The sequence below is a fragment of the Dendropsophus ebraccatus genome, chromosome 2 (assembly GCF_027789765.1).
Source record: "Dendropsophus ebraccatus isolate aDenEbr1 chromosome 2, aDenEbr1.pat, whole genome shotgun sequence".
NCBI lineage: Eukaryota > Metazoa > Chordata > Amphibia > Anura > Hylidae > Dendropsophus > Dendropsophus ebraccatus.
In genome coordinates this window covers 85,604,716-85,621,327 of record NC_091455.1, presented here as the reverse complement: position 1 = coordinate 85,621,327, position 16,612 = coordinate 85,604,716, and the positions used below count along the sequence as shown (strand labels likewise).

At 42.7% G+C, this 16,612-nt stretch overlaps 1 protein-coding gene across 2 annotated transcripts in view; it reads left to right on the top strand.

Annotated features, from left to right (window-relative positions):
• SLC66A2 (solute carrier family 66 member 2) overlaps window positions 1–16,612 on the top strand; it is an 87,505-nt gene that overhangs the window by 34,683 nt on the left and 36,210 nt on the right. For both annotated transcript variants that reach the window (XM_069957896.1, XM_069957897.1), the window contains one exon: window positions 13,465–13,681. In XM_069957896.1, coding sequence (XP_069813997.1) covers window positions 13,465–13,681 — 217 coding nt within the window. The remainder of the gene's footprint in view (window positions 1–13,464; window positions 13,682–16,612) is intronic.

Below are 16,612 nucleotides of genomic sequence, written 5' to 3'. Positions count from 1 at the left end.
CAAGACTTGTGATCTGACATCTATATTCACTGAGAAGTCCGCAAGTGCACAGCTAGATATCTGGGCCGATATCAAAGTCTGGGAAATACATGCTTCCCGGGAAGTAGAATTACAACTTTAGTTATTCACACTACAGATCTCTACAGATGCTCAGCACATTCTCTGTATAGGGGATCATCAGGTTGACTAAGCAATGTGCACTTATGACCATTTGAAGAACACATAGGCCCAAATAATATTTTTTAGGAATAAAGCTGATTTGCAATGTAGGTCTCCATGAGTGAAGAGCTTTTTAAACTCTTTGTATAGACATGTGACCACCATACACCAGAATCTGTGCATGTAGGGTGTCTATACAGTGACTGGCTATAGACATGCATGTGTAGATAATAATACACTTGTCCATAGATAATACCAAAGTTCTCTATGTTACAATTGATGCTAAATAGCTCTTTACTCAAATCCTTTAAATACTGAATAACTACAAGGTGTTCATTGTATTGTGATTCATCTTGTGCTATTGCAAGTTCAAGGTACCATTTAAAATCACCCATGTATGAGAATATATTGCTGGGTACTATGGCTGACATATAGTGCATGCTTTTATTATAAATCATAAGCTGAGTAGCTCTGTAAATATTTCTCTTTTGTTTTCCTTTGTGTTTTCTTAATTTGTTTTCATCTTTGTTGTTTTGTATAGAAGCAGAATAATCACGCTGTTCTGTATAAGGGCAGCATATCACATTGACCAATCTTTCTTCTACCTTGCTTATTTGAGCTCCTATTTTGCACACTTCTTTGGAAGATCCTTATAAAGTGCTAAAAGAGAACTTGTCACTATAAAAATACAGTCCAATCTGCAGGTTTCTGGTTACAGAGCAGGACGGGCTGAGCAAATTTATATATAGTTTTGTGGAACAAATTTCAGGCCAATGTGTCCTTCATTAGGGTGCCTTTACACCTACCGACTCGCAGCATAAATCTTGCTGCGAGTCTGGCAGGTCCTGGCAGTTCACTGTCACTACATACACGCAGCGGTCTGAACGACTGCTGCGTGTATGTAATTCTGCCGGCCCCTTAACCCCTTTTGCTACCGCCCGGCTCCCGCTCTGTATACATTACCTGTCTCTCGCTGCACGTGGTCCCGGCGTACTGCTCTCCCGCCCGGCCAATCAGTGTGTTGCCCAGCCGCAGCCACCGATTGGCTGGGCGGGAGAGCAGTACGCCGGGACCCCGTGCATTGAGAGACGGGTAATGTATACAGACACAGAGGGGGAGCTATGCATGTTGACTGCAGATTTGACTGCACTTTCAGTATGACTGGTTCCCTTTAAAGAGAAGTCAAGCATCAACATTGTTAAAATGATATACCTCCCCATATTTACATATCTCCTCCATAACTGCCCCACCCCCCTTCCCCTTTCTTATTTTAAAAAATTAGATAGCATTTCACAGGCCTTTTACTAGCAGGGACTGTCCCCTCGGTTCAGCCTTTCTACCCTCCAGGCCCACAAGGAATATGGAGGGCTTGCTGCTCCGACTTTTATGCTTACCATCTTGCCTCACAACTGGTCTACGCTCTTTGGTGGCTGGATATTGACTACAGCAATGCAGCCACTTCTTTGTATGGGGCCTTGATAGGTTCTTATGAAGGGTTGGCAAACACCCTTTACAGATACCGAAACTTGGGTGACGCCCCTTTGCTTCCGGTGAGAGCGGTGGTGGTTGCGTGGTCTCAAGCACAGAGGAAAGTAGGAAAGATAGTCCTACTCCCTATCTTTCTCACAAGACTCCTCTGTGGTTGAACCCGCACCTACCATGCTTCGCTAGACATCCTGCAATGGGGTATTGGACTGCTAGGGGACTTAAATACTTGGGTCAACTATTCCCTGGCACGACTGGCCTTCTCTCCTCTGGGGATCTACAAAGCTCTCTGAACTGCCCCCCGATAAATCCGTTTTGGTTTCTGCAGTTGAGACAGTTGGAGCTCCTGGGAATGGCAGCGGATGATATCTGCTTCCGCTGTCAGGGTGACACGGGAACCTTCTTGCATTCTGTATTTTCGTGTCCTAAGGTGCTTCCTTTCTGGTCCTTGGTGCTGCTGTTTTTGCATCAGCACTTCGATTTCCCCCGGATTCTATCTCCCCAGGTAGGCCTATTTGGTATCATAGATACTAATATATTCGGCACATATCGGCGCTTTTTCTTTCGTATTCTACTATTCTGCGCCAGGAAGGTGGTGATTATGGCATGGAAATCTCCCGAAACCCCGTCTCTTTCACGGTGGAAATCCTTAGTCAACTCTTACGTCCCCCTATATAGGGTGCTTTATCAGAAGAGGAATTGTCCCAAAAAGTTTGACAAGGTCTGGTTCCAGTGGCTGGCTGTACCTGATAAGGCTTTGCCGATACAGTCATAAGTGAGTGGGGGTGGTCTGGCTTGCTCTTTTGGATTGGGGACGGTGGGCGGGAGTGTCGCAGAGTATGAATGCGGTATGAATGTTGATGTGTGTTGTGCGGTCTTTTTCTTTTCTCCTTTACTTCGAGCTCTGGGCATCGAGCTGTTCTCCCTACTGTTACTGTTTACATAACGAGATGCCATCAGGGACTAAGGTTCGGATCTTGATTAGTGACCCAGTTGTAGCTACTCACTGTAAGCTTAGCGAACCAGTACTCTCCTATTTGCTCTGTATAAGCATTCTACTGACTAATTTCCTATGTTATGATTTGACACCGATGCTAGGCATATTGTTTGTTATGTTTCTGTTCAATGGTTGTTCGTATTGGAAAACTGCATAAATAAAACCTTTTTAAAAAAAAAAAAAAAAAAGAGAAGTCAAGCAAAGAACGTACAATGTAACTCGACTTTGTATGCACCCAGCCTGTGGAATATCAGCAATGTTTTCCTCTATGTTCATTATGACAACCACTGTATGATATATGCCTAAAAGGGCAACAAGGGGCAGAAAACAATATTACCCTTTACCTATGTTACAGTATAGTTATAGAATGTTCTGCCTGTCACTCACAATGGAAACTTATAATTCCTGTAATTAACTATTACAAACACTAGATGGAGCTCTTCATATATTTAGACAGATGGTCAAAGTGGATGTGGCCGAAAAAAAGTCACCCACATCCCATGGTTTGATGGATCTACAGTTACATTTTTAAGTTAATGTGCTTTTGTCAATTTAATTTTTATCGTAGCTTTCTGCATATTTTCCACAAAAAAGGAAATAAAGAAAAAAATATTTGGTCCTAAGAAAGGATGTTGTAGGTATGAGTAAAAGAAAATGAGGGGTGGTGGTCCCCCTAGGACCCCAAGAAGCTATCTCTGCTCCACTGATTATTTCACCATATAGCGATACAATGTTTTTATGGAAAACAATGGGGTGCATGTCTGGCAGTCTGTAAAAATCTAGCAGGAGCACAGTATAAAAATGCAAACAATGGCCCAGGGAAACAATGGTTGAAATTCAGGTTCTAACAAGCATGAAGACATTGTATGTTCTGTAAAGGTCAGTAATTCCCAGTCTGTTGTCCTTTACAGCTGGATGTTTTCCCATCTTATCATTGGTTTCCTGTAAGTAGACCTTCTATACATATGACTGGGTTTTCAGATGGGAATAAAAACATTGTGTTTTTGTCTCCCCTGCCCCCCCCCCCCCCCATATCATTACTTTTCTTATTTTTTTTCCCCCCTCCATTAGTGAGTCCTCTATTTGTCCTCTGTTAGCATGGGTTGAGAGTTTCCTCTTATATCTTAAAATAGATATTTTTGTATTTTAAAATCTTTCTATGCAGTATTAGGCTAAGTTCACACAACCTATTTTTTCATTTAATAACGACCGTTGCAGATTGCAACACCGGACGTTATTAAATGAAAAAATACATTTCTTTGATTTTAATGGAATCCTGTCCGGGACTCCTTACGGCTGCACAAAAAACTGACATGTCAGTTTTGTGCGGTTGCTATTCATTGAATAGTGGCCGCACAAATCTGAGAGTGCAGACAATGCTATGGCCGCACTTTACATTGTTGGCTATGATGAATTGAAACGTGGGCACACCCGTATGTGCCCACATTCCAATTCAAAAGAAATGAAGTTCATCTGGCCGGTACTGCAGTACCAGCCGGCATGAACTTCACTGACAACAGTTGTTCTGTGACACGGCCGTGTCATACATAGTGTGAACCCGGCCTTAAGGTATACATTATAAGGTCAGTTGTTTGTGATCCATACCTATAGTCCTGGACCTGGAGTTAGCTCTCTGATGGCTACCCTTGTCAGCGGCATTAGCTGTTGTGCTACTCTTTATCCTCCCTCTTTCAGGTGTCCCTTGCTTTCATCAGAACTCTGGAAACATCCCTCCTCTGATACCAGGCTACAGATTTATCCTGACCTGTATAATAGCACTAAGCTCTAGCTCTCCACACATCCATTTTTTCTGTGCACAGGTTGCCATGTTGAGACTCACACTTCACTTCAATGAAGATTAGCTGCAATGTTGGGTATAAACCTATGGGCAGATGTAGAAAGCAGCTGTGTTTTTCTAATGCTGGTTTACTCCTTTAATAATCCTCATTGAGTGTTACTAGCATGGGGTGCATTCACACTGAGGAAAAGAGGTGGAAATTCTCAGCAGAATCCGCTCGGAGCTCATGTCACATCAATGAAAAAAAAAACCGCCACCCAATATAAAAAGGCGAGTGATCGCCTTAGAGGCGCTTACACGGCCTACCTGGGGGACTCGTCTGACTCCAACAGGGAGGCCTGGCAGGCAGCAAAGGCTGATTACGAGTTATGGCTGGACAGGAGGGATAGGATATATCGTACCCAGGGCGAGGTGGAATTTTTCCGCCACGGTAATAAGGCGGGCAAACTATTGGCTAGACTTGCGAAAGGAAGACACCCCCCGGCTCATGTACTAGCGCTGAGAGACCAACAGGGGACCCTGCACGCTGCCCCGACCCAAATCAATAAAATTCTGGGGGATTATTACACGTCACTCTACTCTACTCCCCCTTCAGAGACGGGTAGCTTGTCTACTTTCCTAGCGGATTTATCACTTCCCTCCCTCTCTGTGGAGCAACAGGAAGTGCTAAACGCGGAAATCACTGAGGAGGAAGTACGTGGGGCTATAAAGGCCTCCTCAAATGGCAAGGCTCCCGGACCTGACGGGTTTACAGGGGAATTTTTTAAAACATTAACAGACCAGATAGTGCCTAGCCTCACTACACACTTTAATTCCATGTTCACCACAGGAAATATCCCGGCAGGAGCAAAAATGGCGTACATAAAAGTTCTCCCTAAACCGGGTAAAGACCCCACAGACCCGGGATCATACCGCCCAATCTCGCTAATAAACTATGACATTAAATTATTGACCAAAATATTGGCGGATAGACTAGCCAATTACATGCCCGACTTGGTGGGGGAGGCGCAGGTGGGCTTTATTAGAAATAGATCGGCAGTCACTAATATTAGAAAAGTGCTGGTAGTCTTGGACAGGATCCGACACCGCCCTCAGCCAACCGACAACCCTGCTTTATTATCTCTAGACGCGGAGAAAGCGTTTGACAATGTTCGCTGGGATTGGCTGTGGGCGGTGTTAGACAAATTCTCCATTGGAGGGCGCTTTCAGACATTTTTGGGGGGCCTGTACACTGCTCCGGTGGCGAGGGTCCATACTCCAGGGCTCTTATCAGCCCCAATTCCATTAGGAAGAGGCACCCGACAGGGATGCCCACTATCCCCTTTATTGTTCGACTTGACCATAGAGCCTCTAGCCAAATATCTAGAAACATCGAACTTGTTTGAGGGCATACAGGTGGGGGACAGAGCAGTTAAAACGACCCTCTTTGCGGATGACCTCCTAATTTTTCTTAATAACCCCCATGTTAGCCTGCCCGCACTATTTTCTTTCCTGACTGATTACGGTAAACTTTCAGGATATAAAATAAATTTTACTAAGAGCGAGCTCCTCCCTCTAGGTCCTTCTCCCCCCCCTTGGGTACATGTAAATAGGCCACCCCCTATGCAAGTAGCAAAGACACATATCACTTATCTAGGGATCAAGGTGGGGAAAACACCGGATTCTTTGTACTCCTTAAATTACCCCCCATTATTGAATAAAATTTATGCGGAACTGCGTAAGTGGGCACAGCTACCGATCACCTTTATGGGGCGCTGCCACCTGGTGAAGATGGTCAGTTTTGCACGGTTGTTGTACCCACTTCAAACTCTACCCCTGCTTATAAAACACACTGACATAAATAAACTTCGCCAGTCTTTCACTAAATTCATATGGGCGGGTAAGCGCCCAAGAATAGCCTTCCAGAAACTAGCCCTGGGCAAATTGGATGGGGGACTCAACTTCCCAAATGTTAGGGGATATAATATAGTTTGTCTTCTCCGTCACGTTATTGACTGGTTACATGGGTCCTCATACCATTCTAATTTCCCTCTAGAGTCAGCGCTCCTTCAGCCGTGGAACCCGGTAGCACTTCTCCACACCTCCCACTCCCGAATGCCGGCGCAACTTAAGAGCTTTACCATTCTGAGAGATACAGTGATGGCATGGAGGGAGATACGAAAGATATTTAAACTTCCTTTTCTCTTGTCCAAAAGGATGCCTCTCTTTGGACATCCAGAACCTCCTTGGGGAAGTTCTCCAGGATGGGCGGTGCAATGGATGGCCAGGGGAGTCACCCAGGCGGGCCATTTGATTAACCCTGTGGATAGGCAATGGTTTACCCCATCAGAAATCTTGTCCAAATTTGATATTCCTCGGTCTCACTTCCTCTATGTTCAGCAGGTATATGCCTTCTGCTCTACCAGACTGCGGAACTTGGGGGAAGAGGCCCAAAACCATACTCTGGATGGCATCATGGGAGCCGCTCCTGGAAAGACTTCCATCTCAGTATTGTATAATGCCCTTAGAGATTCTTTCCTAAAAATTGACAAGGCAGCCCTGTTCCCATCCTGGGTTAGATGGACGTCTGACCAACAAATCCAGGAACAAATCTTGCAAGGGTGGCAAAAGGTCAGAAAATGTATAATAAACGAAAGATGGAGAGAAACTTATTTCAAATTGGCACATAATGCACTCTACGGTTTTAACATACTCCCCTCTCCGCAATTTCCTGATAGAATCACAGCCTGCCCAAAATGTGACCAACCCCTCACTAACCTGTGGCACGGGGTGTGGAGCTGTACGCACACCCAAACATACTGGAGGGCTATAGCTGCCTATGTTCACTCACACTGGGAGATAGAGATATCACACTCCCCCCAGGCCTTTCTCTTCCATCAGTTACGTCCCCCGGAGGGCGACACTGTGGTAAAGATACCTGACATAGTACATATAGTCATACACGTAGCATTGAGGTGTTTGTTCCAGGAGTGGCTTTCAGGTAAGACTCCAGATGTCCCTATGGTAATATCCCAGCTAAAACGACTCTTCGGCATAGATAGAGTCTATGCAGAAAGGCACAAGCATTCAGGGATTAAGGGGTTTTTTGATCGCTGGCGCTCCTTTCTGGAATCCCATCACACAGCTCAGGAGATACATGACATAATGTACCCCTTCAGACTTACTGAGTGGTATTGTCGGCATGATCTGGCAGGAACTCTGGGGTGCCTGCGTATTTAGCAGCCACTTCAGGGAAGACCTGGTCACAATGGGTCTCCTCAGATGTCCTTGTGCCTCAGAAACAGGGTGGGTGATGGGACAGGGGAAGCAAGGGGGGGGGGGAGGAGTCTGTCGAACTAAGGGTGATGTGGTCAAGATTTGGAGGATTATCACATCCAGACACGGATGTGAATTAAATTAAGTTGCTTTGCGTTATCCTGTGACATGTCGGATACCTCTGTCTCCTCACCATGTATTACTGCCTGTATCTTGAATATGTTACATTTCACTGTTGGTTCTTTCCCTCTCTCCAATTGTTTCGAGAGATGGGGTGTTTGTTTGTAAGTCTGTATGTAAATCAAAATTCTGAAAATTGAATAAAAATTTATTTAAAAAAAAAAAAAAAGAATCCGCTCGGAATTTCACCTGCCTCAGTGTCTCAATGTTAAGTACAGGGCGCCTCCGCTCTTTGCTGAAACAATTGATGTCAATTCTTTCTGGGAGAGCTGTGGAGAGTGGACGCGCCCTATACTTAACATTGGGACACTGCGGCAGGTAAAATTCCGAGCGGAATTAGCTGAGAATTTCCATCTCTTTTCCTCAGTGTGAATGCACCCTTAGGGCCCTATTACACCAACAGATTTCTGACCAATTTATCTGACATATTTGTTAAGCCAAAGCCAGTAATGGATTTGAAAAGAGGAGAGATCTCAGTCTTTCCTTTATGAGCTGTTCTCTGTTTATAGTCTGTTCCTGGTTTAGGCTTCAAAAATCTTTCAGATAATTTGGTCAGAAATCTGTTGGTGTAATAGAGCCCTTATGGTGCGTTTACACAGACAGATTTATCTGACAGATTTCTTAAGCCAAAGCCAGGAACAGACTATAAACAGAGAACAGGTCATAAAGGAAAGACTGAGATTTGGCTTTGGCTTAAGAAATCTGTCAGATAAATCTGTCTGTGTAAAGGCACCATTACACTCATCACTGTGATGGCATAAATAAGTATCATTATCATGTTATAATTGTATTACAGAACTGTAAACTATGTCAGTAACTGTACTGTCACTGTAAAGTCAGCTGAATCTCTTGTCTAGTAGCTTTTATCCCACAAATACAACCCTAAGAGATTAACTTTGTCTTCTAGGCTTTTCCATAGTTATCTTTTTTTAATTGTGCAATATACCAATAGCGTTTCCAAAATCCAATAATTCCAAATGACTCTTAATACTATGCTTTATTTACCGGAGCAGTAAAGCCAGGCTTTTACTGTCGAGCATTTCAATATCTTTGCCTGTTTTATTCTCTGTAATATTCCCCTGGGTCTCAGGAATATATCCCAATTACATGGAGCTATTAAATAGCTGAAAATCTACATTTTAGAACAAATCCATAAGACGCAGACCTCATTATTGTGCTCTCCACCTCTGGGATTCCTTTCCAAGTGTAGTCTTTTTATATACACATTTGTGTCGCTTGACTGATATTCTGAGATACAGTGACTGTGTGAATGTAAATGTATGGGTGTGTGTGTATATTATATATATATATATATATATATATATATATATATATATATATATATATATAGTCAGTGTATTTCTGTCTAACAGCTATACAAATGGAGTTTTCTACTACTTATTTTGGGCATTTGCCTTGCAAATAATAGGTTACAAGGTTTCAGGTTGCAGTCTTTATTCCTTTATTCTGGTTTCACGCATGTGTTTTTTTTTGTTTTTTTGTTTTGGAATTTTAAAAACTTAGAATTTAGACCTGATCTCCATTTACACCACTACACAATAAACTTCATATACTTATTAGTGTGGGCATCAAACAGCTGGTTGAAGCGTGTCGATACCCTGGCAATTAGTGCTTGATCCTCTGGCTAGCTCATCAGTCCATTTTGCCTTGAAAATCCCAGGGAATTGTAGTAAAATGATTGATGCCTGCAAATGATTGCACTTCTCCCTACTTTCATGGCCTCTGCATATTCACAATGTTGAACTGTGCAGGGTATGCCATGACATAAAGCATAAGTAAGATTTTAGGATTTAAAAGTTAGGTTTGCAAGCTTTTGGAGCTCAGAGGTTCTTTCGCGTAGTAAAGGGGCCTCTGTACTCCAAAAATATTTGTGGTTAGCCAGTAAAATGTTTATCCTAAAAACAATTTTTTTAATCTTTTCTCTTAAAGATATTTGACATGACCTACTGTCATAGTAATAGGCTTTATTAATACTTTCTTGTAGACAGGAACCAATCAAAGCAGAGCTGAAGTGTAAAGCATGGGTGGGGGACACTGCTTTACATGTGGTACAGAATTCTAAAAAACACACTTTTTATTTAACATCAGTTCTTTATGACGTAATTACACTTTTGTTAAGATTTTGTTTTAGAATATGTTAAACACTATAAAGTTGCAATAAGTATATTTATAGTGAAGATAGAAAGTCTAAAAGTTCTGTCTGTGGGAGGTACGATGATAGCCGAATGGGTGTAATTTCACACTGAATTGCAGTCATTCGAACATTTCTATTATGTAAAAAAAGATCCCATCATTTTTTTCGCTTTTTGAAAATGAAGATAATTTAAACATTTACACAAGGTTCGAAAGCTTTTGTATTCAAGCAGATATATAGACTTTCCACAAAGTCACAACTCCGCATGAGAGGGTTCTGTATTCGTGTCTCGGCTGTGCTCTCCATTAGCTAAATACATCACTAAATGTATATATATATATAAAAAAAAAAAATCATATTGTTGCTCCCCGTGAAGGTTATACATTTTCTTAGTTCTCTGACAAATCTGGTGAATGAAATGGTGCTATTATTTTTATTTTTTTATTTATTTATTTTATGTTAAAAAGCACACTGTTGGATAATCCACGCGAGGTCATACTTGTTGCTCGCTGTATAAAGCTTCCTCTAAAACACATAATTTCTGTACATTTGAAATTACATATGTTTTTGTCTCCGTTTTTATGGTTGAAATCAGTCTTTCATCAGTCTGAGGTTCCCCGTGCTCCCTAAAGGAAGTGATTTGGGGGACCCATCCTTCATCTCTGCAGAACAAGGGCACATCTGCCAGTGTATGCATGCTTGGTTTTGTCTGTGTGAATCTGCCCTAGGAAATAGATTTATATGGCAAGTGATGTTGCCCCCAAAAAATCATGTTGTTTTCTCCAGGGTCTCTAGGATCCATTATTGTGTTTGGGCTTGAGCTCACTGGTAGCCAACCCTGTGTACAAGTGTGTGCTGTTAGGGAGGGCCCCCAGTTATGGAAAACAGGGAAATGATCAATATATATAAATGACCTTAAATTCTGTAAAACATGGATAGTTCTTAAAGCGACTCTGTACCCACAATCAGACCCCCCCCCCCCCCCCCCCCCCCCAAACCACTTGTACCTTCGGATAGCTGCTTTTAATCCAAGATCTGTCCTGGGGTCCATTCGGCAGGTGATGCAGTTATTGTCATAAAAAATTTATTTTAAAATTGCAACCCCTTGCCCTACAGGCGTATCTGTGCCCGAACTTTGCACCACCCCTCCGTCCCTCCTCCCCACCCACTTCATCATTAGGAATGCCACTGGAACATTTACTTCTGTTTGAACATTGCACAGGTGTCTTAATGATCCAGCCCATGTGCTGGGCTAAACTGGTGGGGAATAGGAGACAATCTGCCTGGAGCATTCCTAATGATGAGGAGGGCGGGGAGGAGGGACGGAGGGGTGGTGCAAAGTTGGGGCACAGATACGCCCATAGGTCACGGAGCTGCAATCTTAAAAGTAAATTTTTATGACAATAACTGCATCACCTGCCGAACAGACCCCAGGACAGATCTTGGGTTAAAAGCAGCTATCCGAAGGTACAAGTGGTTTGTGGGGGGTCAGATTGTGGGTACAGAGTCGCTTTAAGAGTAAAGGTCATTTTCCATGGGCCAACGCTGTAACCGTCCGGACCACCCACCAATCACTAGACCGTTCACACCTCTACTTAATTTTATTATTCTCGGCCTCCACCACCTGCTTACACAGGGCGATCTGAGGACAGTACTGATGATCTGTACATGAAGAGCTGATCATTTATCAGCTGATCGCTGGCCCTTTTGCTTGGGACAGTTATTGAGAGCAGCCATTCGTATGAACTATTATTTGGCCAATAATCAAAGCTGGGACACGACCTGGAATAATTCTGTTCCATTTTAATCAGCGTTATTTGTGAAACTGATGAGAACCTTGTCGATGGAATCGCTGCACAGACTTCTTCTCTCTAACCTATGGGACTTAGCAGGAGGCAAATAATTGACATGACATTATTTGCTGAAATGCCACAAGTTATTTGCTAAATTGGGATTATCTTCTCTTTTTAGTTTAATTAAAAATGGTGTCCTTTTACAAAAGGATTTTCAGTGGTTTTCTTGATCGAAATAAATACCGCTCCTCATGTCTTGTGTGTATCCGTCAATTATGAGAGATGACCTCGCCCTTTGTTATTTTTCAGGATATCGCATTCTGAGACACAACCTCCAGTTATCAAATAACAGATAATGCCAAACAATGAGGATTAATAGAGAAAACAGATGTAGAAGTCTACTGACGGGAAACGCTAGCTTTGATATTTGTTCGGAGGTTTGCTATTAGAAATCACAAGATTTACAGCTTGTCATATATAGGTTTATTTATCAAGAGCAGCTTGACATCCTTGTATTGTTTGCCTTGTAATTGACCACTAATATTATATAGACTTGCACATGTTTTGACGTCAGAATGGTTTCAGTTTCTGCCAATTTTGAGAAATAGCCCACCAAGTGGATGTACATGAAGATACACATGATCCGATAGTTATTGCACTATGGAACCTATAGCTGCTGCTGCCACCAGCAATTTTCCTGCATGGAAGAAATCACCTTTATTGTTCTAATCCTGGATAAACCCTTTAAGCAAAAACACTTTATTACTACAAATACTATCGATGACTTATCCATAGGATAGGCTAAAGAGGCATCACAGGAACCAGGGAGAATGATGAGTGGGAGCTATTGAGAATGGCTGCTGAGGGGGCAGGGGGAGTATCCATTTTTATTAGCGCTCTGGGTTAAGGCCTTATTACACCAAGTGATTATTGTCCATATTCTGCCAATTATTGGCCATTATGGCTGATAACTGCATGGTGTAATAGCTTGTGTTAAAAGGCAGTGATCAGCAACATGCACAATGTCATCTGATCCTTTTCTTTCAACATGTTGAAAAAACTAGAGCGATAGCAAATGTGACTGCTAGCCATCACTCCGTGTAATAGGGGGAGCTAAGGAGAGATAGGAAACCCCTCCCCCAGCTACTCGCGGCCCCTCCACTCTTACCCGTTTGCTGACGGCACGTGTAATAGCACCGTCAGCAAGCGGGGATCTGACACGTCGGCGCTCACTTGCTCTTCTATGTTGGCCTGTGTAATAGGGCCTTTAGAATATCCAAGCTTCTGATCAATCTTTATCTACAACCTTCTGCAGTGGGGTATGGTCACCAACAATGAGCTAAAGGTCAGCAATCAAGAAGTGTAGACTATAATGCCGAGAGAATTTGATACCACTGGAGTAAATGTACTAGATAATGCATCTTACCCCTGCAGTGTCACTGTACTCCATCATGGTGCAGTTCGTCAGTTTTTCTCATACCGTTTTTTTTATGAATGTCTGTTTTTTCCCAATATCTTTAATATAATATACTGTGTAATCCACAATAGTTCCCAGCATGCCATATTATAGATTCACTGGGTATTTTGAAGAATCTAATGTTTCACATTATCACAAGAATCACAATGTTTTGTGTTTTTGTAGACTTCGATATGAACTTCTTCTGGCACTGGAGCAGATTCACGGACTACGTGCAGTGTGTGCTGGCATTCACTGCCGTGACTGGCTACGTCACCTATCTATCACTGGAATCTGTGCTCTATGTAGAAACCCTGGGCTTTCTTGCAGTGTTTACCGAGGCTATGCTTGGAGTGCCACAGCTTTATAGGAATCACAAGAATAACTCAACAGAAGGAATGAGGTAAGTGTTACATTACCAACTAAATAATATACTTATAATATAGTCACAATTGTCCAGTTTGGTTCACACTATTTAAGGGTTGTACAATATATAATTCTGCACACAGCTAAAAGTTTTTTGATGTGTGTCGTAGCGGGCAATTCACTTTAACTCCTTCAGGACCGGGCTGATATTGGCCTTAAAGCGACTCACAACCCACAATCTGACCAACCCCAAGCAACTTGTACCTTCGGATAGCTGCTTGTAATCCAAGATCTGTCCTGGGGTCCGTTCAGCAGCTATTGTCCTAAAAAATCCTAAAAAACTATTTTTAAACTTGCAGCCCCGTGCCCAACGAGAGTATCTGTGCCCTAACTTTGCACCACCCCTCTGTCCCTCCTCCCCACCCTCTTCATCATTAGGAATGCCACTGGAACATTTTCTCCTGTCTGAACATTGCACAGGTGCCTTAATGATCCAGCCCATGTTCAGTATCCACACAGCTGATGAATAGGAGACAATCTGCCTGGACCATTCCTAATGAGGAGGAGGCTGGGGAGGAGGGACAGAGAGGTTGTGCCAGCCTAATGCTCACACAATCTAAGGGCCCTATTCCACCGGACGATTATCGTTCGCATAATCATTAATGATTAACGATCTCAAAGACCGCTATTGCGAAAGACCTGAAAACGTTCACTCATTTCCATGGAACGATAATAGTTACTTATAATCGTATTTGCGATAGTTTTTTCTTCGCTATTTCTTCGCTATTGCATTTGTATCTACTGTAAACGACCAAACGACGTCTTATTTAATGCGAACGATTTGCGAACGTTTTGCTAACGAGCAAAGATAAAAATAGATCCAGGTCTTATAAAGCGATCAGCAATTTCTCGTTCAGTCGTTAATCTTTAACTGCATTTCAACCGAACGATTATCGTTTAGATTCGAACGATTTAACGATAATCTGAACGATAATCGTCCAATGGAATAGGGCCCTAAGCCCTGGACGTTGGCACGGGGCTGCCAGTTTAAAAGATGTTTTTAGGACAATAACTGCATCACCTGCCGAACGGAGTCACTTTAAGGACCAGAGGAGTGGGGGGGGGGGGGGGTGAGATGGTTAGGGGTGGAAGTAGTTTGTAACAAGGCATGGAGTGGATGTTTTTACAATTATTGTCTGTTTTTTGAATTGAAATATTTATAGACATCTGTACTAATGTGTAAGGGATAACATTTTGTGAAGTAAAAAGATTTAAAAAAGGATTTTTAAAATCTGACCTGTCTCATTTTATACGGTTATAGCTGACAATTTTTTTTGTAAAAAATACAAATTTTTCATTTTAAAAAATGTCAGCGGTCACCATGCGGGTTTAATCATGTGATAATTTTATTGCCACCATCGTTACACCAACGGCAATACTAAGTATGTGTCCTCCCCCCCCCCCCCCCCTACATTTGTTACTGTATTGGGGGACTATGGGGATTATGTGTGTATTTTACTTTTTTTTTTCACTTAGTTTTATTGTCCCACAACTGTGTTGTTGCCTGATTACAGCCATGTTATATTGTAGTGCTGATCTGCACTGCAATGCAATCTGCCTGTAATAAGTTGATCAGGCTTAGCAAGGGTCGCTGCAGGTGCCCGGCTATCACTGACAGCTGGGACCTGCCACAGATGGCACAGGCACAGCTCCCGCGCCACATATCATCCCGGAAGTTAAAGTACGTCTGAGCGGCAATGCACCGCAAAAAGGTACGTACAGCTGCGTCCTTAGTCCTGGATGGGTTAATTGTCCAATTGTAGTCTATTTTTAACTACTTTCTGTTCCATATTCCTTTTATACCTTTTTTTTTTCCATGACTAAAAAGCTCAGTCTACTATTCTTTTTGAATTTGTTCTAAAACAGATGGAACATAGTAGAATGCGATCAGCTAGTCAATCAGCCGGCTTTGCCAGTCAGGTGTTTCCCTGCAGCATAGTTTTTTTTTTACACAGTGGCCATTCAAAAAATGACACCAGAAAGAAGAACTGCTCTTATGTAGTGGCTGTGTTTCAACTTGGAGAGTCCTCACCATATTATGTCCATATATACTATGAGTACTATGAGTACATAGAGGCAGGATTTGTCTTCCTAAGGGTATGTTCACACTGAGTAAAACAGGCGGAGACTTCCCATTGACACACTGAGACAGGTGGGATTCTGTGGTGGGAGCTCCGCCGCGGAATTCCGCCTTTTTTACCCTGTGTGAACATAACCTAAGAAGTCTTCTGCTTCTTTTACCTTTAGTCATGATGCCCCATATGTTGTAGATACAGACCCACTACAGACATGAAAATAGTTAAAAGCAGCCCCCCCCAACTGCTAAAAAAATATCCCACAAAAATAATGAGGCACTTGGTTACCATTTGCAAACAGTGTAAACTACCCCACCATGTTACCGTGGCCTCATACCGGGCCAGATCCTACACTGTACTATGGCCTCTCCATGGCATTAAATACGGCTATGCTCTGGGCATGCAAGATCCATCTTATACCGGCAAAAGTATTTACGCCACCTGGGTGGGATAGGTGAAGTGCTTGACCAAGTAGAGGCAGCCACTCCCCCCATTTGGAACACAATGTTTTGCGACTTCAGCCATAGCAACATGCTCCTGCCTAGTGTGAATGGTGCTCTAGGAGAGCTGACCAAATATGTTTTTTCTTTGTTCTAAATGGGGGTAGTGGCTGCCTCTACTTGGTCAAGCACTCCACCTATTCCACCCAGGTGGTGTAATTACTTTTGTTGGTATAAAATGGATCTTGCATGCCCAGAGCATAGGTGTATTTCATGCCATGGAGAGACCATAGTACAGTGTAGGACTGCCCCGGTATGAGGCCACCGTAACGTGGTGGGGTAGTTTACACTGTTTGCAAATGGTAACCAAGAGCCTCATTATTTTTGTGGGAA